Genomic DNA, 26,463 nt, shown 5'->3' on the forward strand with positions numbered 1-26,463 from the left:
TGGCTTCGTTAATCGACAAAATTGTCGCATTTGGGGTTCAGAAAATCCACGAGTGATTGTTGAGAAACACATGCATCCACGACGTGTCACTGTTTGGTGTGGATTTTGGGCTGGAGGCATCATTGGTCCATTCTTCTTTGAAAATGCGGCTGGTAAGGCAATAACAGTTAATGGTGCTCACTATCGCGACATGATAATCCAGTTTTTTGTGCCTAAATTGCAAGATTATGGATGTGGACGACATGTGGTTTCAACATGACGGTGCCACATGCCATACAGCCCGAGAAACAATTCAATTACTGCATGAGTCATTTCCTGGTCGTGTAATTTCCCATTTTGGTGATCAGAATTGGCCACCCAGATCATGTGACTTAACACTGTTGGACTTTTTTCTTGGGGTTTTTTGAAGTTTATGCCAACAAGCCCACGACCATCCAAGCCTTGAAGGAGGAAATTGAGCGCTGTATCAATGAAATTCAGTCACATTTATGCAAAACGGTCATGGAAAATTTCGACAAAAGAGTGCGTATGTGCCAGCAAAGCCGTGGAGGCCATTTACCCGATATGCTATTCCATGCATAACCCTATACTGTATACTTTATGAATCAATAAGAAATTACAATTTTTAATTAAAAACCTGTGTTTTCTATCAAAATTACTTGCGTGAATTTTGGGACACCCTGTATTTCAAATGAACTTGCAGTTGAAAAACAAAACAAATTTTTGTTATTTGTAGAGTGCTCCGTTTATGTTTCCAATATTTTTGAAGATGTATTCTGATCACCATGTAAGCCTGAAGGAAAGGAATAATAATTCTGTTTCTTAACTGTTGTAAAATATATGGCGAAATTATCTGAGACATGTCCTGTATGGAATTGCCGTATATGTCAGCGTATAAGACGACTCTCAAATACTATAGAAAACTCCTCGAAATCATGGGTCATGTTATACGATGAGTATAAAAAGGGAAGCTTAATTTCTTGGATAAACATTGTAGTTACAATACATCGTTATATAAGAAAATGGGCAGTGTTTATAAACAAATCAGATTAATTTTTTGTTACATAAATTTATTTAAAATATTACAATAGATGTAAGTCTTAAAAAACAAATAATAATTATTAACATCAATTTTCATGTTAATTTTCTTCATCATCTGTTGAAAATAGTTCTTCAGATTCATTGGTTAAATGATCATCATATGGATATCCCAGTTTGAATCCGGTGAATCGATTTCGTTTTCACTTATCTAAAGTATGAGGCTGAGATTGACTTGGAGAAAATCCATATGTAGTAAAGGAAACATGGATAAGATTATGGTCATTTCATTGATCATCCGTGTCCCACAACAGATCATCTTCCGCACCATCCATAAGATTAGAGATACCACACTTTTTAAATGATTTTAAATCATATCAAGTTATGCAGCGTGCATAGATCCACTGTTTGTAATTGATTTTTCACCAGTGAACATCCAATTATTCCACTCTTCTGACATGTGATCTTTAAATGGTTTGTTCAAGCAGACGTCTAGTGGTTGCAATATAGAAGTTAAACCACCTGGTATAACATCAATTTTTGTGTTATTTTTTTCAAGATGGATATGCATAGATATTAAAATAACGGATATAACATATAACGATGTCTGCGCGATTAGCCTAGTGGCTTTGCGCTTTCCTGGGGAAGGAGTGTCCTAGGTTCGATTCCTGTTGCTGACATGAGGAGCTGAAGGATTTTCCTCAGCCATAGCCAAGTTAGCCAGTCTTGGGCGTTGACAGTAGGGTTTTCCCCCTACTGTCCACGCAGGTAAGCAGGTAAACCGGCCTTGAGAACTCAACACTACAGGGCATTGGATACACTAGGGTGTAAGGCTGACCACCTTATCCTGCGAACGGCTTGAGGTCTGATGATTAATAAACCCCGACACTGCAAGGTAAAAGAGGGTAAAACGAAGATGAGATGAGACGGATATAACATCAACACCTAACGTTGCATTAATACAAGAAAGAAGAAATTGGGGGGGTCATCTTATACAACCGACGTAAGCTTAAAATCTAAAACTAGCTTTAATTAGGTGAATAAAACGAGGCCTAAAATTTAGGCCTCGTCTTATTCACCGACATATGTGATAATTTAAATTTTATGTTGATTGAAGTATTCTAATCACAATCCCCCCCAATCGCCACAACCGCTCACAGTAATAACATGAATTATTATTATCATGTTGGAGATTTAATGGAGTATTGGAAGCACTAGGAAAGATTAAAAACTAATTTAAGTGTTTCCAGTATTCATCTCAATCACTGAAATATCTTCAGAATTGCAACAACATTTGTAACACACACACAAAGGCAACACAATACTAAATGAAGCACGTGGCTTGAACTCTTGAGTCCTGTCTAGGTGGTGCACCCTCTATTGGCATTTGTAGGAGGCCTAGGTTGTAAATTGGGATCTTTGAGGATTCATGTTTCCTAAATTTTGGAAAATTTCTTGCAACTGTATTTGTTAAAATTAGGTTGATTTTTGAGTCCTACTGCAGATTCCAAAAACAGGTCTTTCTTAAATTTACTGTGATGCAGCATGGTCGTTTTCTTCCAGAAGATCTTGTGATTGGTATCCAATGCATGGTCCACAAGACCAGATTGACCATAGTCATGATTGCAGATGTAAGTTTTGTGTTCATCTAAACCGATGGAGGCTGATCTACCTGTCTGTCCATAGTATGCCACCTTGCAGGATCAGGATACTTTATATACTCCAGGCACTGAGAGGATGGAGCTGATCTTCGTTAGAACGAATAAAGGTAGCAAGTTTCTGGTGGAGCTTAAATGTTGTGCAGAGGTTTTTTTTTTTTTTAATGACTGGCTATTTTTTCTGATGTACCCCAGATGTAGGGGGATGGCATTTCTGAAATCCTTCTGAAGGGATGGCTGCAGATTTTGGGGAGGATTGATTATATTTATAATTCTGTATGAACTAACTGTTGGATAGCAAGGTATATGTGGCTGAGTTTGAAAGAGAGGTTCCACTGGAACAAAGATTGTAGGCTGTATTTGATTAAAGTTTTAATAATGCCATATTGTTAAGAGGGGTGATAGTTTGTGAATGTATCTGGCTATGTGAATGGGTTTTCTGTATACAGTGAAGGAGCGGTTGCAATTCAGAAAATGTGTCACTAAGACTCATCTTAGTGACACGGAAGGGATAAACTATTATTATACAGCATTTAAGCCCCTGGAAGGCAAAATACAGTTTTAATTCTATTGTAAAAAAATGTAGAAATTTCACTTTTGATATATTTTGAATGGTAAATTATAGGAAAAGTATTGCTTCTTCAAAATTGCTGCATAATATTTAAACGAGCAGAAAATATGTGCATAACACTTTACTTCATAACCGTTTATTTCAGTTTGTAATGAGCGATTCTGGGAAACCAAGAAAGTTGAAGCAAAGAACTGATACTTGTAAAAGTACAACCTTCACGCCTGTGAAGTATTCTTTGCTATGCGTTATAGGAAGGGTCAATACCCACACTGGTTTCAACCTTTATTGAGGTCTCATCAGTGGGGATTTATCACTTATCTAAAGTATGAGGCTGAGATTGACTTCGAGAAAATCCATATGTAGTAAAGGAAACATGGATAAGATTATGGTCATAGTTACCAAGAAGACAAGAAACTTCTGCACTATATTTGAAAGGAGAGCTGGTTAACAAAATGTTCAAAGGCAGAAGAATGACGAGGATTACATGGTATTCTAGTTAACAGTTTGCATTAGATCATGACTGATATCAAATGGTTTCATTTGTGAAATTAGAGAAGGGGCTGAGTTAGGATCATTAAAGTCTCCTATGAAGATGATCTCACAGTTTGAGTAATTATGCTCCATGAAATCACCTTTTAGAGATAATCAGAGGGCAGCATGGTTATCTTGAATTAGGAGAGCAGTAAAAGTAGCAAATGAAAGTTATAAATTGAAGCAAAGAAATAAGAAAAGTGAAAGGATTTTGTTTGTTAGTTATCATTTCCTGATTTATATTTAGGCAAAAGATAATTCATTTCAAATATTAGTATAGGGTATATATATAAGTAAACAGGTTTGCTGAAGTGTTTGTTGACTCTGTTCTGCACCACTCTTGGTTTTTTACAAACAGCTGTTGTTCTGGGAGGAGGAGAAAATTCATTTCTTAGTACCATGGAATATAACAGACACTTGTTTAACAGAATTTTTTTTTTCTTATTGATATTTGTAAAATTTGTTATAGTATTCATAATGTTATATTTATAAACTCATATATTTTCTTTTTAATCAGGTATGAATGGCTTGACCCCAGTATCAAAAAGACTGAATGGACAAGAGAAGAAGAAGAAAAGCTCTTACATTTGGCTAAACTGATGCCTACTCAGTGGCGAACTATTGCACCTATAATTGGAAGAACAGCAGCACAGTGTTTAGAACATTATGAATATTTACTGTAAGTAAAGAATAAAAAAACATCCTTTAAATTTTTGTTATTAGCAGTTATCAGAATGTGAAATGTAATGTAGATTAATATATCAGTAACATTTATGTCTGTAATGCAGATTATATTCTATAATTCTGTACATATCCATATATGCTGTATATGCATATGTTTTATGCATTTTAAGCCTTCTGAACTGTGCAGTGCAACCACTGTAAGACTTTTACCTCCATACTTATTCTGGTCGAATATTATTTACTCCTGAAAAAGCTGCCAAGTTTTTGACAGCTTTTTCTGCCTCAAGTATTAATATATTCCTCTTTGCATTCTTGTTGAAAATTTTGTAGTATGGTTCTATCACTGCTTGTTCGTTTAACAATGTTTCAAAGTAATTATTCCAGCCATCTAAGATATCCTTATCTTCAATTTTCATGTCACTATTTATCATCTTTGGTTGTCCTTTTTTAAATTTACTATGATGGAGCATAGTAATTTTCTTCCAGAAGATCCTTTGAGTATTAATTTTGACAGATTGACCATAGTTGTGACAGCAGATGTATTAGATTTGTGTTCATTTGAACGAATGGTGACTGAACAGTATATACTTCATATACTTCATATACTTCAGGCACTGAAAGAGGAGGGAGCTGATCTTTGGTAGATCACAATCCCACACAAAACACAGGTTAAAAAATTAAAACACCTACTTAAAAAGTATCTTCCTGCCTGGCTGCCAGACATCACAAAAAACTCGAACCTCAGTTCTCATCCCCCTCCCCACCCAGATATATGGTTTAACTAAAATCCACAAACCTAATCCCTCTGAGACCTATAATAGATGCCACTGATGCTTCATTCTACAAATTGTCAGAACAGCTGGCAAACACTCTTATTTCCTCACTGGACTTACCACATTCTATATAAAAAAAAAATTCTACATATTTTAAAACTTCAATTGAAAATCTAACTTTAATAATACAGATATATTGTTAAACTTTGACATCACTTCACTATTTACCAATATTCCCTCAAATGATGCCTTAATGCTCTTTAAAAAACATTTTTTCTTCTAATATCTTAGATTTCTTTTCCTTTGCCATCAGTTTTGGTTATTTTTCTTGGAGGAATAAAATTTACAAACATATAGAGGGAGCTGCTGTGTGTTTCATCCCCTCTCATCCCCACCTGCTAATTTTTACATGGAAAATTTTGTAAAACAAGCCATGGATTCAGCTGCTCTCAAACTTTCTTCTTGCTAAGATATGTAAATGATGTGGCTCTCTTTGACCTCATGACCTAACATGTTAGACTCCTTCCTCAGTCACCTCAATAGTCTACATCCAAGAATTCAGTTTACAATAGAAAAGGAAAATAATGTAAACAATGTGTCTAGGAAGGATAAACTATGGTTTATACTTCCTTAGACACCTTATTGACATGCCTTCCAAATGGTAACCTCTCCTTCACTGTATGTAGAAAACCCACTCAGGGACTTATTAGGTACTGAAAAAATCTGTGCTTCAGCCCATCTGTTCTCAGGCAGCAGCACTACAACAAAAAAAGCACCTAAAGGTAAAGCCAACCTCCTGGTATTTTTCCTTCCAATTCCTGCTTATATTAATAGGACAAAATATTTTTTACTCTAACAGAAATAGTTTACTCCTGTGGATATTATATATATTTGATATGCTAAGAAATTTTCCAATAGTTTATATTAACCAAAGAATAATTTAGAAGACAGATATGCATATCAGACATACTGAAAAGAATAATATATACAGGGTGTTCGGGATAAATTTGACAGTTTCGTAAGGAAAAAGAAAATCTTCTTTGTATCTATTAAATTTAATGAATTGACAAAAAACCATTACAGGCAGAGTTAATTACAATACTATCAACAAGATTTACTCAAAATAACCACCATTAGCATCGATCACAGCTTCAATTCTGCTTCGGAACCTCGAACAAGCTGATGCTACAGTCTCCCTGGGAAGGGCCGCAAAAACTGTTTTAATTTTATCCATTAACTGGGCTTTTGTATTACTGGAAGTGCGATTGGTGTCTTTTTCAACTGCGCCCCATACAAAATAATCCATGGGGTTAAGGTCTGGGGAGTTTGGAGGCCAAACATTTGGACTGGTGAAGTCGTAGAAATTTTCAGACAACCATTTTTGACTTTTCCCAGAGGTGTGGCAAGGGGCCGAATCCTGCTGCCATACATACGGCCTACCATTGGCTACCCTTGTTATCCAGGGCTTGACTACAGTTAGCAACTCCACGAACAAAGCCCGAATTCCAATGCCAGGGTTCTTCAACACCTGTTCCTGCAGATTTGCGAGGAATTCTGCTGTACGAACGCAATCAGATCGTCTGCTAGGGATCTTTCTTCTTGCTACATCCTCGTAGTCACCATTGCAAGTCTCTAGTTCATGCCTGATTGTTTTTACTGTATTCAGGGAGCATTGCGCAGCAGTCGTAATATCCTTATTTTGATGGCGGGCATGAATCATCATGATACAAGTTATTCTCTTCCATGATTCAGGTGGGTTCCAGCTATCCATCCTTTCTGACATCTTGTATATGAATGAAGAAGGGTCCAAACTTTTAAATGAAGAGAAGTGTGTGTTAATACATGTAACTTACGGAAAAATATAATTAATTATAAATATGTCAAATTTATCCCGAACACCCTGTATGTGAAATCAGCCAAAAAATAAAAATGTATTCATTTCATAAAAAATAATGTAAAATTCATTTTTTACATTCTTTGGGGGAAAAAAATTATTTACAGAATTTTTAAGTTTTTGGACTAATTACTAAAATTGTTAAGATAGTACAGTAACTTCTGGCAGTGATGTGGAGGACACTGACTTGTAGAAATAAGTAGATTATGGTTACATTGTACGTTGGTGTCCAGAAGCTAAGGATGAACTACATTTTTACCTGTATGTGAAAAAATTTCATTGACTACAGCCAAATGTGAACATAAATTTATTGCCAGTAAGGACTTCTTAATGACTTGGTGCCAAGCATGGTATGATGTTATGAGACCTGCATCACAGTTTGGGCTGGACATAAGCACTCTACATTAATTCCTAACTATGTCCTTAGGAAATTTGTAATATTTTTCCAAAAATATATTGCAGTTTAATTTATATAAATTTATAACACATTTTTTTGTGTAATATGGTACTGGCCCTTTTCATTCTTATTCTTTTTCCATGTTTTTTTCCTGTATTTTTTATTATCCTGTTTTTTTTTTTTTTTTTTTTTTTTTTTCATCCTATCATTCAGACCACTATCACTGAAATCCTCTACCTTGGCATCATGTTTGTTGTGCAAAGCAGTCTGTGGACAGCTGGAAAGGGAGATCCTGGTAGTCCTGTTTGGCATAGCCAAGATCATTTGACTAGTGGGCTTGCTTGCAAGGGTCAAGGTTGTTGTAGTAAGGCTCCTTCCCCATGATCTGTGAATAGGGTCCAAGCCTTTCCGTGGTGCCTGTATAATGTCCAGGGTATTCCTTTCATTCCACTCTTGAATGTGTCAGTGCTTGCCAGAGAGTGGGCATTCATGTGTGGCTCCATTGTGAGTGGAGTGCTTTGCCACTGAATCAACTTCCCTTTGAGTATGAATAATTTTAACCTCTTGTTTATCAAGGGCCCTTAAAAACATCACGGGCTGCAACAAATACACCACTGTTCTTAATCTTACATTCGACAGGTGAATTTCCAGTTGGAAAAATGTCACCCTTCTTCATCCAGAACGGTTTGGAATGGTTTGCAGGATCTCCAAAATCTGCAATCCAAGAAAGTATTCAAAAAATCTGTAGTATTTCCCAGCACTCATCCATGACTCAAAGACAAATTGCCAATGATTGTGGTTGGTTTGGGTACTGCTAATGCAATCTTAAAGAGGTTTAGGGAGACAAGAACTTTTTCTCTTGGCAAGAAAGGAAAACTACACTCACTCAAGATCGTTTACCAGTAGGAAAAGCAAGATGAATCCAAGATTATCTTCTGTAGACTTAAATAGAGACTTGGCAGCTAGTGGGATTCATGTTTCTGACATGACAGTCCATTGAAGATTGTTGGAAGCAGGGAGGACTACCCACAGACCAAAAAAGAAACAATTGTTGACAAGGGCTATGGCAGAAAAAGAGGCTCCAGTGGCAAAAGTATACAAAAATTGGACTGTTGAGAAGTGGAAGAAGGTCATATTCTTAGATGCGAGCCGTTTCTTTCTTCAAGGAGAGCAAGTACCTATGTTTGCAAACATGGGTACTTGTTTGATGAGAAGACTTCTTATGCCCACCTTCAACACTCTCCTAAACATACAGCTCTGGGGTTGTTTTACACATTATTGTGCAGGATCACTTATGCCTGTTGATAGTATGATGAAAAGTGAACAATGCATAAAAATATTAGAGAAAAGAGTGGTCATACAGATACAACAGGATTTTGCACATGCCACACTTCGAAAAAGTGAAAGTGTTCCTCAAAAATTACAACATCCAATTGCTTCAGGGTCAGGTAACTCTCCTGACATTAACCCAGTAGAAAATTTGTGGGCCATAGTGAAAAAGAGACTTGGAAATTTAAATTGTGATATAAAGGATAACTTAATACAAATCCATTATAAAAGTATGGTTTTGAGATACAGAAAAAAGAAAAATGTGTTCTATGTTGGTAGAGTCCATGCCTAAGCAAATTAATGAACTTGTTAGGAACAGAGGAGCACATATAAATTATTAGGTAAAGTTGGAGTTTAATTTTTTAAAATAATTCTTGCAAAATTAAAATTTTTCCTTAAAACATGAGTGTTCAGATTAATATTTTTTTGCTACTGTATACATTAATGACAGTGGGAAGGATTTGACAGGAAAATCCAGCTGTTTGCTGATGATGCAAAAATCTTTTTTAATCTTTCCCTCTTTTACCTTTTACGGCGTTGAGGGCTTCTGTTCCTTATAACTGCAAACATTATACGAGGATAAGGTGGGTTGGCTTTATGCCTCCCAATGTATCCTATGTCTGTAGAAGTGTTATTTCTCAAGACCGGTTTGCTTGCTTGTGAAAGGAAAAACCCCTAGATAAACTGGGGAGAAAACCCTGCAGTCCACGCCCAAGATCGGCTAACTTGACTATATCTGAGAAACATCCTAAGCTCCTCACGTCAGCGATGGGAATCGAACCCAGGGCACTCCTTTCCCAGGCTTATCGTTGCAAAGTGCATAGCCACTCGGCTAACCACATGGACTGATGCAAAAATGTGCAGCGTAATTAATAATGCAAACTGACATACAGTACTTGCAGAATGATTTGAATATCGTAGTTTATGAAGTGATAACTACGGAGGCTGTTCAATAAGTTATAAGGCCATATTTATACAGAAAACAGATTACCTTTAATCGTCATCATTTACATGGTCTTTTTCGAATTAACTACCGTGAGACGTGATGCATTTGTCCCAACGTTGCGTCCACTTCTTAAACACATGTGAAAGTCAGTTTTTTGAGGGTTCTTTCAAAACCGCCTCCACAGCTTTTACACATGCTTTGTTGCTTTCAAAATGGCGGCCTCTTAGTGGTTTCTTGAGCTGAGGAAACAGCCAGAAATCGCACGGTGCGAGATCAGGACTGTATGGAGGGTGTGGTAGGATATCTATGTTGTTCTTCTGCAAAACGTCCATTACACCACCAGCAATATGTGGCCTTGCATTATTGTGGTGCAGTAAGAAGCCATTCTTCAGCAATGGACGCGTCCTTTTGACGTGCTGTACCATTGTCCGTAAAACATCCACATAGTATGAGCCGTTTACAGTATCTCCGGGTTCTACAGCATGTTGGTAAACAATGCCTTCGTAGTCAAAAAACATTATGGTCGTAACTTTACCAGCCGATTTTACAGTTTTTGCTTTCTTGTGGGTAGGCAAAGACGGATGCTTCCATTCACTGCTTTGTTGTTTCATTGTAGGGTCATAGTGATACAATCAAGCTTCATCTGCTGTAATGATGCGTTTTAAGAAGTTGTCGCCTTCTTGTTCCAGTCTTTCTTTCCATTCTGTGCACACATCCACTTGATGCTGCATTTGCTCCGGTGTCAAGAGTTTGGGAATCCATCGAGCACAAACACGTTTCTATCCCAAATGTTCAGCCATGATTGAGTGAACACTTCCCACAGAAATATTCAGGACAACATGCAGCTGGCGTACTGTAATTCTGCGATCCTCCTTGATGATAATCGCTGCTGTGTTGATCATTGTCTCTGTGATGGACATTGAATGTCTTCCCTCACATTCAAGATCTTCCACATTTTGTCTTCCTTCCTTAAAAGTTTTATGCCAGCGAAAAACACTTGCCCTCGACATTGCTTCATCGTGGAAAGCTTCATGTATCTTGTTAAAAGTGTCCGATGCCGATTTTTGCAAACGCACACAAAATTTAATCGCATAACGCTGTTCCAAGGACACTTCCATTTCGATGACTGGTCGCGGTTCGTAGGCGCGCCGAAACAAGCTTGTGTTTAGTCATTTGACACTCTGGCACATCAGCCCGTATACACCATCTATCAACTTCTTTTGTTAATACAGACAGCAACATTTCTTTATTCCACAGAAATTAATATTGTGATGAGTGGTTTTGCGACAGTAAAATTAGTCTTATTATAGTTCGCCCACCGTTTCCTGGTCCCTGCTTCGCGTCTTTCCAAGAATAGTCAATTCATGCTGAAGGGGAGAAAAAAATGAAGGACGTCCGAATTGGTCGCCAACACGCGAAATCACGTGCTTTATAGGTAAAATTTTCCAACTGTTATACAAGCAACATAGTTAACTACAATAATCATAAAAGAGAAGTTAATTTTCCGACCGGTAATAATAAACAACTCATCCCATTATATGGACTGATTACCCTATTATCGGAATGGATTCTTCTTTTTCTGAGATGCGCAGAAGTGTCGAGGGACCTCAAATCGGTGGGCGAACTATACTTATTGAACAGCCCTTGTATTTTGCTTGTATAACAGTTGGAAAATTTTACGTATAAAGCACGTGATTTCTTGTGTTGGTGACCAATTCGCACATCACCTTATTTCTTTCTCCCCTTCAACATGAATTGACTCTTTTTGGCACCGAACCAACTGAGGTTCTCATATATGTGGTCAGACGGTACACTACACTGCACTTAACAGATTGAAAGTATACTCTAGTTAAGAACTTTCTCCTGGTTTCCACTATAACAAAATGCATCGATTTAATTCTGTATTGATGCTTGCCACTGCAAATCAGCTTTCTACTAGTCTACTGTCCAGTCATGGCAAACCTTGTACCATGAGTCTAATCCAGTCATTATTTGAGATACAATCTCTTGAGCTTGTATGCAGAAACTCTTTCATGGAAACCAAGTTTCCATATGTGGATTTCAGTACATAGTATTGTAATAACTCCTTCTGTAGCTATAGATCCCCTGAACTTGATAGAAATTTCATTAATGCACAATTATCAGCAATCTCCTATCCCTTTCCTCTTTTTATCAACAACTTTTTATTCAACCAAAGTCCAAGTAGTAACCACTCTCTCCCGATCATATACCCAAGAGGAGGTAGTCCCACATTGTTCAGTTTTAAGTGTCACACTTTTTGCAGTCAAGGTTAACTTGACTGAACAACTATATTATAGCAGCAATCAATTAAAACCAAACCCCTTGAAAACCCAGACCTGCCTTTTCCACCTTAACAATAAGGAAGCCACAGTTTTCTTGGAAAAGCTCTAATTTAGAATATTCCTGGAACCCAATCTATCTCGGTGTGACTCTTGATTGCAGCTTTTCATATAAAAGACACAGAAAAAACGAAGGCAAAAGTGAATGCAAAAAACAACATACTAAGAAAGATTACTTCCTTCAAATGTGGTGCAGACCCTAGCACACTAAAATCCTCTGTCTTGGCCCTTTGCTATTTTTCTGCTGAATATGCCTGCCCAGTATTGTCCAGAACCTGCCATACTGAAAAAGTTGACACAGTATTGAATGAAAGCTGCCACTTAATTACAGGATGCCTGAAACCAACATCACTAAAAGACCTGTATACTTTGGCTGGTAATGCACCCCCCCCCCCCCTTCAATTCGAAGATCTGCATTCTCAGCTGACGAAAGAAGCAGACAAATGAATGATGAACGCCACCCAGTATTCGGCCACACCACAGTACCCCAAAGACTAAGATCCCGACATAGCCTCCTAGCAACTGTTGAACCACCTAAAAACCCTCCAGAGACTTCAACAATGGCTTGCACTATACTCTGAGAGTGTATTCCAACAGCCAAACATCTTCCACGTGGTGCCCACTTGGACTGGAATATTTGAAAAAGCCTCAACAGACTTCGAACGACAGGACACTGCAAAGAAAACCTCCTCATCAAATGGGGCTACCTCACTGGACCAGATAATTATGAGTGTGGGACAACCCAGTCCATGGAACACCTTTTTTCTTGTCCCCTTCTTCAATCACCTTGCACAAAAGAGAACCTTATATCCTGCACAGGAAGAGCAGTTGATTGCACAAGATACTGGAGGAACATCTGACCATATTTATTGTATATAACTTATGTATAGTTTCTTTTTCTTCATATTTTACTTATTATTCCCTGTATAATTCACCTACCAAATTTAAGCTGTTCTCATTTGTAATGTATCCTAATTTGTTGTAAATAATGTTGTACCACTTACTTACTACTGTACCACCTGTGTTTGGATACGAAATAAATAATACCGAACAACTTTTTCCCCAACTGTAAGTTATCCCCTCTGTGTGAATGACTTTACTATCTTCTGTCATTCATGTAATATTTAATGATAAAGACATTTATCAAATTGTTCTTGTGTGTTCAGATTTTCCCAGCAGAAGATGAGCATTTTTGCTGCAGGCATGGTCTTCATTCCAATTCAGAATTCAGACTATGATAAACTTTAATCCAGAAGCCAAGTTCTTGGGGCTCATATTCAACAAGAAACTTAATTTCCTTCCCATGCATGTCAATTTATCTCACAACTATAAGTGCCTTAAAGTAATAAAGATTCTTCTTTCTCTTTCTTCCAATAATAATTTCCTGTTTATGTTTCATAGTTACAACTAAAATGATGTACAGTCTACTTTCACTATAGTCCAGAGTTTGTGTTTTCAACTGATGTCTACACATTTTTTTCCCAGTAAACAACTTTCACTCAGTAGTGAATATCAGTGAACATTTTCCGCAAAAAATCTCAGCCAATGCTCCATAGGCATGCCATTCTAAAGACAATTCACAATAACTTTTCTCTACACATTTGCTATAGTGAGAATTGATTGTACTGCAAATTTTGAACGATAATAGTTGCCCATTTGGATTTTTTTTTATTTCAGTTTATTTTAATATAATAAAATATTTCATGAAATCTGAAATGTTTTACTCTTCAGTAGATCTAATGACTAGCAGATACTTTTCATGTGTGAAAATTAATTAAACACTTCTGTTAATGTAATTTTTCATTTGTGAAATTTATTGTTAAGAGAGAGAAAGTGCAGATAGTGGCGTGACTGTATATTTAACTTAAGTTTTTGTTCCAAGGATTTTATTCCTACCCTCTTTATTAATTGCCATTGTAATGTATACTTTAATATGGTAAAGGAAAGAAATCATACTGAGATTTATTTTTTGTAATGAAATTTTCACCATCTCTTATTAAAGAAGTTTATTTAACCAAATAGAGATCAAGCTCAAAGAAGAGAAGAGGATGGAGACATTAATGATGATCCCAGGAAGTTGAAACCTGGTGAAATTGACCCTAATCCTGAAACAAAACCAGCTCGTCCTGATCCTAAAGATATGGATGAAGATGGTATATAAATATATATATATATATATATATATATATATATATAATTCAAATTTGAAAATTTAGATGAGCCTCAGTTATAATTAAAATCCCAAGATTTATTTGTTTATTCATTAATTCTGTTTATTTCTTGGATTGATATGTGATCTTTTGGCCTGTCGAGTTACTTGCTGACAGGGATATTTGGCACATTATTGTGTGTTATCTATAAAATGTTTCACTTCAGTTTGGCTTTCTTTATAATATAAGATAATGTTCTTTATTATCATCGTCAGCAGCAAATGCCTGGTGAGTACCCTTAGGGGCGTACAGGATATTATGATAGTACTATGTGAAAAAGTTATACCATTACTAACTTTCTGCTGGCAATTTTCTTCCAAATGAATCTGTTGTCTCTCAAAACTTCAGTATTATCTAATTTTATGTTTCTGTCTTATAAAGCACTTTTTACTGAATCATTCCACCTAGATCTTGGTCTTCCTCTGTGTTTTGTAATCCTGGCAAAGAGCACTTGTGATCATACCACTTGAGATTAGCTCTGCTAATATATTCATGGATGCTAACAATGTCAAGTTCTTTTGTAATATCTTCATTTTAAATATAATACTGCCATTATGACCCATCTGTTCACTCCACTAATCTTTCTCAGAATTTTCATATCTGTGGTTTCCAGTCTTTGATTGAAGTGTTTTATTTGTATGCCAGCTCTAAGATCAATAAGTTAAAATTGGTTTTTGAACATTGTCTTGTGTACTGCTATTAGTGTTTTGACTAATTTCTCTTATTCCATATAAATTTATTCATCTGGGCTTCCCACCATACTAGCTTTTCTTATTCTGTTGTCTATTTCCATATTTTAATTTATTATCTTCACTAAAAATTGTGCCTAAATAGCTGAAATTTTTTACTTGTTCTGTAGGTTCTCAATTCAGGATACAGTTGATGTTTTCAGTATTTCTGCCTATTTTCATTGTCTTTTTCTTTTTCTTACTGATTTTCATAAAAATTTATTCTATCAAGTTATTCAGTTTAGCCAGGGGAACCCTGCATATTCATTCTGCATCATCATCATGTATCTCCTTCATTTCTAACTGCTGTTCACCATCAAATTCCTAATATACAGGGTGTTCGGGATAAATTTGACATATTTATAATTAATTATATTTTTCCATAAGTTACATGTATTAACACACACTTCTCTTCATTTAAAAGTTTGGACCCTTCTTCATTCATATACAAGATGTCAGAAAGGATGGATAGCTGGAACCCACCTGAATCATGGAAGAGAATAACTTGTATCATGATGATTCGTGCCCGCCATCAAAATAAGGATATTACGACTGCTGCCCAATGCTCCCTGAATACAGTAAAAACAATCAGGCATGAACTAGAGACTTGCAATGGTGACTACGAGGATGTAGCAAGAAGAAAGATCCCTAGCAGACGATCTGATTGCGTTCGTACAGCTGAATTCCTCGCAAATCTGCAGGAACAGGTGTTGAAGAACCCTGGCATTAGAATTCGGGCTTTGTTCGTGGAGTTGCTAACTGTAGTCAAGCCCTGGATAACAAGGGTAGCCAATGGTAGGCCGTATGTATGGCAGCAGGATTCGGCCCCTTGCCACACCTCTGGGAAAAGTCAAAAATGGTTGTCTGAAAATTTCTACGACTTCACCAGTCCAAATGTTTGGCCTCCAAACTCCCCAGACCTTAACCCCATGGATTATTTTGTATGGGGCGCAGTTGAAAAAGACACCAATCGCACTTCCAGTAATACAAAAGCCCAGTTAATGGATAAAATTAAAACAGTTTTTGCGGCCCTTCCCAGGGAGACTGTAGCATCAGCTTGTTCGAGGTTCCGAAGCAGAATTGAAGCTGTGATCGATGCTAATGGTGGTTATTTTGAGTAAATCTTGTTGATAGTATTGTAATTAACTCTGCCTGTAATGTTTTTTTGTCAATTCATTAAATTTAATAGATACAAAGAAGATTTTCTTTTTCCTTACGAAACTGTCAAATTTATCCCGAACACCCTGTATACTCTGGGGAGAGGGGGGGGGGGCGAGTGTACAGGATATCATAATAGTACTATGTGAAAAAAAATTACATCATTACTAACTTCCTATCAGCAATTTTCCTCTAAATTAATATGTTATCTGTCAAGACTCGAATATAGAGTAAGTATTGCTTGATATAATGTCCTATTTGCACCATATAATTGTAGTGTTTTGAATTTCTTTTCTCTTGGCACCTTGTCATATGTCTTTTCCAGATCTACAAAACTTAAAACAGATCCTTGTTATATTCCCATGATTTCTCAACTATTTGTCTTAAAGTGAAAATCTTATTTTTACAACCTCTATTTGACCTGAATTTAGCTTGTTCTTCTCCAAGCGTCATTTTCACAATTTTTCTTAGCTGTTTCCCAAGTATACTTGCATATACCTTACTGAGAACACTCAGTAGAGAAATTCCTCTGTAATTCTTACTTTCAGTTTTACTTCCCTTTTTATAGATGGATACTATGAGAGCTCTACTCCAATCATCCAGAATTCAACCCTCTGACCAACCTTCTGAATTGTGTATTGTAGCCACTGTAAAACTTTTATATCTCCTATTTGAGCATTTCTGGTTGAGTATCATATACTCAGATGTCTTTGCACATTTCTGTTTTTGATGTTTTTTTCCCCCTCCTTCAGATATTATGTATTCCTGATTTCATTCCTGTCATGTGTTTTCTACTACAGTACCGTCCCTGTTTGTTTCATTTAGCAATCTTTCTGTATGTTCTCTATTTTATCTTATAATTTCATGATAAGATTAAGATGAAATATAAGATTAAATATCTTATATTTCATTATAAATTATCTAAGACTAGTTAGCTTATTTTCACTTGAAAAAAGGGTTATCAAGTTATGTTTTGTAAAATTAAATTTTAAAAAAATGTTTAATTTTTCTGAAACATGTTGCTTAGCAGATAAACTTAAGGAAAGCAAATGTTCTAATCACATTTGTTTTACATTCGCTTATTTTTGTCATTTTTTTAAATTCATTTTAAAATGTTTACTTTGTTGATAGTACTCATGGTATTTTATGTTGTATTTTTAGAACTGGAGATGCTTTCCGAAGCTCGTGCTAGACTTGCAAATACCCAGGGTAAAAAAGCAAAACGAAAGGCTAGGGAAAAACAGTTAGAAGAAGCTAGAAGATTAGCTGCTTTGCAGAAAAGACGTGAACTGAGAATGGCAGGAATAGAGTTAGAACCACGAAGAAAAAAAAGAAAAGGAGTGGATTATAATGCAGAAATTCCATTTGAGAAAAAACCTGCTCCTGGATTGTATGATACCTCTGAGGAAGTATATGATCCCATGGAGCCAGATTATAAAAGGTTAAGGCAACAGCAGCTAGATGGAGAGTTGAGAAGTGAAAAAGAAGAGGTATGGTATGGAATAGTACATGTAATTTATTTATTTTTTTTATATGAAAACAAATTTTAAAAAAATATGGAAGTGATACCATAGCATTCTTTGACTGTGACGTTGCTCTCTATCATAGCAGCTGAGCATAAAGCCATGCTAGTATATGCAGTGCACTCCATATAGTTTATTTATATATATTGTAATTTATAATACAGAATTTTGCATCATTTAGAATTCTGTCTTTTTTTTTTTTTTTTTAATAGATAAAAAGAAGAATAAACATAATTGTATATGAATCATTAGAATTGTTTGATTTTTTTGTGAAAAGATGCTTAAACTGTTTCTCAGCATTAGTATTTTATTAGTTTTAGTTTCATAACCATATAAAATCGTCACTTGCAATGTACCTGATAAGAAATTGATATCTGTTTTTTAAAAAAAAAAATGTAAATTTTTTTAGATGAATTGTACTTGCTAGATTCAGATAGTTATAATAATATCAATATTCTTTATTGTATTTCACAATTGTTAAGTGTTGTGAAGTTCATCGAAAAGACTCTCTTTTCACTAATGACGTGTCAGCCATTATTGACTTGCACATGCTCACCAAGGAAATTGATGGTTGATTGACAGCTGACAGAGAGACTAGTTGGTACCTGTTTAATGGAAAAAAAACAAGAGGTGGGAGAATAGAAGTTTGAGAATGCAAACCAATTTGTATTTTTGAAGTATTTAAGAAAACATGACATATTAATAGTGGATTCCAAAATATATTAATATATTAATAGTGGATTCCAAAAAGGTAATCTTAACAAGGTGAATCCTTAGACTGGAAAAGTGAAACTCTCAATAAGTGAATAGTAAATAAAAGAAGATATCAAGTAGATATTCCATTTCACCATTCTAAGAAATGCTAAATAAAAAATTCTGTCTTCTGTCTCAATGATGGCAGTAATATTAATAATTTTATCACAACAAGTGATGGAATTAATGAGATCTGAAACTGTAAAGTGGTTTTTAATGAAGAGGCTCTACTTTGATATTTGTTTATGAAGTAGTAAAACAAACTTTGTGTTTTCTCTGGTAACGAATTTGTGCATCTTGTAATTATATTGCCTGAGGTAAGAATATTTAAACTCACTGTAATAATAGTGAGGATCAATTTACAATATAATTTACAATTTGCAATAAGGAGACAATGCATAGTCCCATGGAAGATAAGAAGTTTATTTTGTGAGAAAAGGTCTGATAAAGGACTGACTCTAATGAACATTTATTTGTAGGAATTCATTGTGAAAAACAAAATGTTTCGTCTAGTAGACTGATTAAGCTCATGTAAAACAAACTATTAATAGAATAAGTCAGTGAGAGAATAACTTTATCCATTAAAGGTGAGGAGATCTCAAAGTATAGTTTTTAAATTTAGATTTAATTTAAATCTAAATTGGCCTTGGATCAAAATAGTTTTTATAAGTCTTAAATTTATTTTATTTACAAGGTATGCAGTTTTTATCTAGTTTCATTAAATATATGTTTTTTTTTTTTTTTTTAAGTCTCAAGTCAGTCATTTCCTGGATTCTAAAGTTAATAGAGTTAAAAGTCATTGTACCAATCAGATTGAACTCTTGTATATTTGCTTAACAACGATAAACAAATTGGCACAGTCTCTTTACAGAGATAAACAGATGAATATGAAAGAATAAATCTCATCAATGCATATGGCAGGGGTGTTCAACCCGTTGATCGCGGAGCGATTTTTTGTCGATCTCTCATCTATTCCTCTATCCTTACAAATTTAATTAAAACTGAAAACAAAATATTGTATTATTTTTAATTCGCTATTGCTATTATTTATTGCTATTGTTTATTTATTTTTCGTTAAAATTATCAAATCAGTAATTTTCTTATAAATCCAGGTAAATGAATTAATTTGGATCAGTGGAAGTCAAATAGTGAGCCGAATGAATACGATTATAAGCAAAGTGTAAAAACTCGATTGTAGCTTAAATATTAAATATTCCAAAGCACCTTACATAGATTTTTTACTTAGGTTAAGTCCCATGTGAATATTGTAAAAAAATAAACTTTGTTTGTCTTGGTATAGTTTGTATTAGATGTTTTTGAAAATAACTCTTTTGAAACTAACTGTATATACTGCTTTAATAAGAATATGTTAGAGTGTTAAAAACAAAGGCAATGTTTTTGTCGCCGAAGCTGTACATGGCGGCATTAGAAAGATTGTTATTGAAACTTCTATGTATGAGAAAGGCTTGCAGGTTCTAAGTGTAAACATCTCCGAAGTCAGTCAGGAAAACTTCAAATAACTTTCTAGTGGCCGGCAACTTACAATCAAAAGAAAGCGGAGGAGAATAAACGGCATGCCAAACTTGAAACATCAGATGAAAGACTCATACCGATTCTTTGGGGGTTGCCAAACTTCATGTGAGGAGGCCTAATAAGAAGGGACTGAAGCAAGCAGGAGGGATCCCAGTTCCAGAATTGCTGTCAGAGAGGAGAATAAACGGCGTGCCAAACTTGAAACGTCAGATGAAAGACTCATACCGATTCTTTGGGGGTTGCCAAACTTCATGTGAGGAGGCCTAATAAGAAGGGACTGAAGCAAGCAGGAGGGATCCCAGTTCCAGAATTGCTGTCAGAGAGGAGGCCGTCTGGTCCAGAGTCGCCATCAGAGAGACTGCCCTGATCCACGTTGGTTGAGAGAGGAGTTTCCCACTTCCAGAAAGGAGCTTCTCAGTTCAAGACGTCGCTAGAGAGAGAGAGAGACTACTTCTAGGCCGCAAACAAGGTTTCAAATTGCCGAAAGGAAGAGTTCCAATTGCCGGAGAAAAGTTTCCCGGCCAGGTTAATGTCAGACATTCACCAGTGTATTGCGTTTTCATTATAATTTGATGAGTCAAACGACTTCACTGATATTGATCAGTTAATGGTATTTATTCGCATGGTATTTCAAGATTATTCAAGTAAAGAAGAACTCTTGAAAATTATATCATTATTGGGAAGGACTAGGGGAGAAGACATTTTTTCGGCATTTGATGAATTTGTGAAACAACACAAACTTCCGCTTTTTAAACTTGTGTCTATTACTACTGATGGTGTCCTGCAATGATAGGCAATAAATCAGTCTTCATTTCATTATGTAAAAACGATGACAAATATCCAGATTTTTTAACGTACCACTGTATTATCCACCAACAAGTGCTGTGTAGTAAAAGATTAAACACAAAAGATGTTTTGAATATTATGTTTAAAATTGTAAATTATGGTATGATAATATCAACGGAAAAATCAAAAACTATGGCCTTTAAAGGACAAGATCCAGCAAGAACTAAAATAGTATTAGATAACAAGATCTTAGAACAGGTGAATTCATTTAACTACCTAGGATGTATGATCACTTATGAAAAAGATATAAACATAAAAATTGCAAAATATTTAAAAATAACAGGAGTAATTAACTCTATATTTAAACCAAACCTAGTTCAAAAACAAACCAAGCTAAAAGTATACAATACACTAGCCCTACCGGTCTTAATGTATGGAAGCAAAATCTGGACAATAAAACAAAACGACAAACAAAGATTAACAACAGCAGAAATGAAGTTTATGAGAAAAACTGCAAAGTATACCCTATTTGATCACAAAAGAAACGAAGATATTATGAAAGAATTAAACCAAGAACCAGTAATTGAAAAAATTAAAAAATATAAACATAGATGGATGGAACACGTTCAAAGAATGAAAACAGAAAGATTACCAAAACAAGCCTTAAAGTACAAGCCATTAGGAAAAAGAAAACCAGGACGTCCTCTTAAATGATTCAACGATGACTTCTAAGGCCGGAACAGGCCATACTAGGCCTAAATCTTGATACGTATGATGATGATGATGAAAATTGTAAATTCTGTTTGAGGAAACGCCCTGCAACAGCGGTTATTTAAATTACAGGCATATGACGATATGGAACTTCTGTTGTACAATAATGTTTGCTGGCTCAGCAGAAGTCAATTTTTAGAAAGATTTCTTGTATTAATTAATGATATAAAAAATTTTCATGATGAAAAAGGAGATATTTATCCACATTTGTGTGATAAAAAATGGTTTGTTACACTTATCAATTTTAGTAGATTTCTGTATGAAATTAAGCAATTTAAATTTAGAGTTACAAGGTAGAGATAAAAATTTAATTGACATGTTAAGTTCAATAAAAAGTTTCCAACAATACTTACTTTTATTAAAGAAAAATATAAATGACCGCGAATTTAGACATTCCAATATTTATTAAAATTTTTTGAACAAAATCAAGAAATGCTTCACTGCGATTTATTTAAACAAATTTATTCGTGAAATAGAATTAGTTGAGGAAGAAATAAATTCAAGATTTAAAGACTTTAATAAAACTGAAATGATTGTATCTTTTATCAATAATCCATTTCAAGAAAACTTGAACATCACAGAAATTTCAAATAAAATTAGTGGGCTGTTTGATATAAACCAAGCTGAAGTAGAACTTGGGATAATAAACATTCAGAATAGTTTACATTTAAAATCAATAAACAATGAAGTCATTTGGAAGTATGCACATGAAAAATTCCCAATATTAACTGATATTGCGTGAAAAATTCTGTCGTGTTTCGGATCGACATACTCGTCAGAATCTGTTTTTTCAGATATGACCGTCATAAAAAATCGATTAAGAAACCAAATTACAAATGATCATTTGGATGATTGTCTTCGATTGATCACTTCTTCATATCAACTTGACTATGAAAATATTGCGAGGTCCAAACAATGTCAAATTTCACATTAACTTTTTTTTTTTTTAATCAACCAGCATTTCCTGTAACTTGTGAGTTTGTAATCAATCTGTTGTTTTTTCTAACTTTGGTTTTCCAAAATAGAGAAATAAATATTTCATTTCAATATATTTGGTTTTTTTTTGTTGTATTAAAATAATTAAAAGTGATAAATAAATTTTTAAATACACAAATAAAGTTTTTAGTTGTGTATTTTTTTTTAGTTGTTTATTTGTGCGTAATTAGATATTAGGTTGGGGGAACCTGATCTATATAAGAGAGTAGATCACAGAATAACTTTTTATAGAAAAGTAGCTCGCATAGTAAAAAAGGTTGAACATCACTGGCATATAGTATGTAGGCACCGGATGCAGAAGAAATTGTTCGACTAATGGGTGTCCATTTTGTTAAAAACTGTCAGCCTAGACTATGCATGAATTGAGCTCACTAACTTACACTAGCAGAAGAAATTCAGTGTATGGGGAGGATACAGGATTGGATGAGAAATTTACTAGTTTGGGTAAGAGAATGGCTGAGTGATAGATCAAAAAGTGGTGTATGGGGCCAGGTGTGTGGGGGGGGGGATATGAGTCTACAAACTAAACCGATATCAATTTTTGCATGCCCAAAATACTAGCTTATTCAAATCATTTTGCAACTGACATGCAGTACTTGCAGAAAGATTTGCATAAGCTGGTATCGTGGAACCTGTGAAAATGGCTATCAGTTAAGTGTTAGTAAATGTTATGCCATGCACACTTTGTGATGAGATATCCAATGTCACGTTATATTAATGAGAGTATGCTAAAGGAAACTGATCTGCCAAGGGATCTTGGAATTTTAGTTGATGGGAGGTTGAAGTTCAAGAGTAATCTAGCTAAAATTGCAAATTCAACTCAGAGGATAATTGCTGAAAGAACACTGATGTGTAAAAAGAAGGAAGTCATTGTGTCTCTTTACAAGGCTTTGATACAACCTAATCTGGACTTCTGTGCATAGATATGATCTCCTGGATTCGAAAGTGATGCAGATATAGTGTATAGGGTGCAAAGAGTGTGTTAACGGTGATATCAGAACTATGGAATGTATGGTGGGTGGAGAGAAGGTATCCATGGAAATTGAGAATGAATGTTGTCAAGAAGGGAATGAGAAAAGGTCATGCACTGCTGTAGTAAGATGGTGTGAATGAGTTCAAGGTATAACGTGGTGTTGAGTGATACGCATCCTTCCTTGATTGGTCCCTGACTGTGGAAGTGTCTTGTAGTAGTAATAATAATATCATCAATTCCATACATGAGAAGCAGAAGAACTTATAGCACATCAGTATTGTGTGAGGTTTAGGAAAGAAGTTTTTGACATTTTTCTTGAAGAGATGGAGGTTGTCGTTAGTGAACTTTGTGACGAAGGCTGTGCCAGAGGAACAGAGGTGCATGGAATAAAAGAGGAGGAAAAGAAGTAGGTTTTGGTATGTGTTTGCAGTTGTACTGAAAAGGGGTGTCTAGCAGCTAGTGCTTTTGTTTAACAGGCCCAACAGAAAGTGCAAGGAAAGGATAGTTGCCATTTCATTTAAGCAGTGACCATGAGAAGCATTGTACATCTTGATCTTGTTCAAACCGCCTCCCATAGAGCAGGCCCAGATTCCTTCACAACAGTCTTCCTCAGGGATCTGTATTTATCCCCTATACTTTTATGTGTATGATCTACCTCATACCAGATCAAGCAGGTATATGTATGCCGATGACCTAGCGATCTTACATCAATCCACCTCCTTTACCAACCTAGAATCAACCTTGAATACAGACCTGAACACCCTGGAAGAGTACTTCAAGTAGTGGTACTTGAAGCCAAATCCAACGAAAACAATGTCCTCAGTATTGCACCTGTACAATGATGGAAATACCATGAATAAAGAACAGAAACTAAACTAAACTCTCCTCTGGACAACATTGAGAATTTTTAATTATTTGGGAAAGAGTGCTTAGTTTTTTAGAGGCCAAGAAACCTATTGATATGATGTGTTTATGCTGAGAGGTTGAGGGTAAAAGTCAGACCAAGCAGAGAGAGAGAGAGAGAGAGAGAGAGATGATCCTATCTGGTGATTTGTGTATTGTTGAGCATATGGGTAGGTGAGATTCCCTTTTGCAAGAGAAAAGGCAAAGCTATGTTTTAGTGACATTGAGGTTGATCATATAATTCTTGTTCCTTTGAAGGATGATATGGAAATTATTTTTAAGGCATTGGTTGTAGATCAGGGGTTCCCAACCTTTTTGTTTCCTAGAGCACATTCTAAAATACCAGTAGGGCGATGGGCACCATCCATTTTTTCGAGCAAATTTTTTGAATTCTTTTATTAAATGAATACATACAAAGCTTACATTATAATCAAATGTTTTATTACTTAAAAGTTTACATTATATAAAAATTTAAATATATATATATGTTAGTGTGATCTTTGGCATTGCATTTCATTGGCCAGTGCTTCATAATTAGGAGAATATGATGATATTCCAGTTCTTAAACAATCATCAAGATGCTCATCAGTGAATTGTGATCTATATTTTGATTTTATGATATTCATGGTTGAAAACAATGATTCGCAAAGGTATGTGGAACTGAAAAACGATTTTATCTTGTATGCTGCTCTTTTTAAGAATGGAAAATTTTTTCTATCCACTAGATTCCAGAAGTTTTCATCTGTTATATGGGATTTTAGCGTGATGTCATTCTGAAGATCCAAAATTTCTAGCTCCAGTTCTTCAGCATTTACTTGAACAAGCTTTGCAATGCATGCAGCTATTTCCATTATATTTAATGGAAATAGCTACATGAATTGTTGCGTGATGTGCACATGATTATTTCAAACTCTACGGCACACGGATGAACAGCGGCAGGCACACACAAATTGGTCGACGGGCACCATGGTGCCCGCAGGCATAGGGTTGGGAACGCCTGTTGTAGATGATTTTATAGCTTGAGATGCACGACCAATGCATAGTTTGTCATATGAATGGAGTGTACCATAAGCAAAGCTGTGGATAGGATTAGTGGTGATTGAGAATTTAAGTCATTTGTGTACAGAAGAAAGAGGACAAGTGTGGTGAAACTTCAAGAATAGGAGCCATCCACCATGACATGCAGTGAATGAACAATTGGAGAGAAAGTGGCAGATAGACCAAAGGATGTCAATTTGATTAACAGGTGGCCTCTGTTCCCCAGAAATTTCCAAACACATAATGTCACAACTCCTTATCTCAAAAATCACCCATAATGCTATACGCGAACCCAACACACCACATGATGTCTCTGACAGAGGGGGGGGGCAACGAAATTCCAAACATTCCAACCTTTACCTTATCACTATCCATCACCCATAATGCCATACTCAAACCATTTACTTATCTACAACTCATAATAATACACATCCAAGACACTGATGTCGCTTTCCCCCATTCGCCCCACCCCTATTTTGTTCATAGTATCCCACCAATCACGACACGAATCCTTTTCCATTCAAAACAAGAACATCACTTATTTACAACTAACAATTACATTCACACAACATCACAAATCCTTATCTTATCTTGATCTTGTCAGAAGTGCCTCCCATACCCACAATTCTATACGCGAACCAAAACACAAGACCTGACGGCACTGACACATCTGACCCCATGGAAATTCCAAACTCATGACGTCACATCACGCCTCCATCACAATGACATCAATGATCTCATCACACAACGATGTCATGAATCCTTATCTTATCTTGATCTTGTTCAAACCGCCTCCCATAGAGCAGGCCCAGATTCCTTCACAACAGTCTTCCTCAGGGATCTGTATTTATCCCCTATACTTTTATGTGTATGATCTACCTCATACCAGATCAAGCAGGTATATGTACGC

General features: G+C 35.6%; 1 protein-coding gene across 1 annotated transcript in view; it reads left to right on the plus strand.

The window, feature by feature from the left end:
• LOC150096009 (cell division cycle 5-like protein) overlaps nucleotides 1–26,463 on the plus strand; it is a 205,591-nt gene that overhangs the window by 36,300 nt on the left and 142,828 nt on the right. Inside the window, exons 3-5 of the mRNA XM_090409677.1 lie at nucleotides 4,316–4,477; nucleotides 14,204–14,334; nucleotides 17,439–17,767. Coding sequence (XP_090265803.1) covers nucleotides 4,316–4,477; nucleotides 14,204–14,334; nucleotides 17,439–17,767 — 622 coding nt within the window. The remainder of the gene's footprint in view (nucleotides 1–4,315; nucleotides 4,478–14,203; nucleotides 14,335–17,438; nucleotides 17,768–26,463) is intronic.

This window comes from Typopeltis vanoorti, chromosome 19, assembly GCF_054136105.1.
Source record: "Typopeltis vanoorti isolate ZY-2024b chromosome 19, IOZ_Tvanoo_1.0, whole genome shotgun sequence".
Taxonomy (NCBI): domain Eukaryota; kingdom Metazoa; phylum Arthropoda; class Arachnida; order Uropygi; family Thelyphonidae; genus Typopeltis; species Typopeltis vanoorti.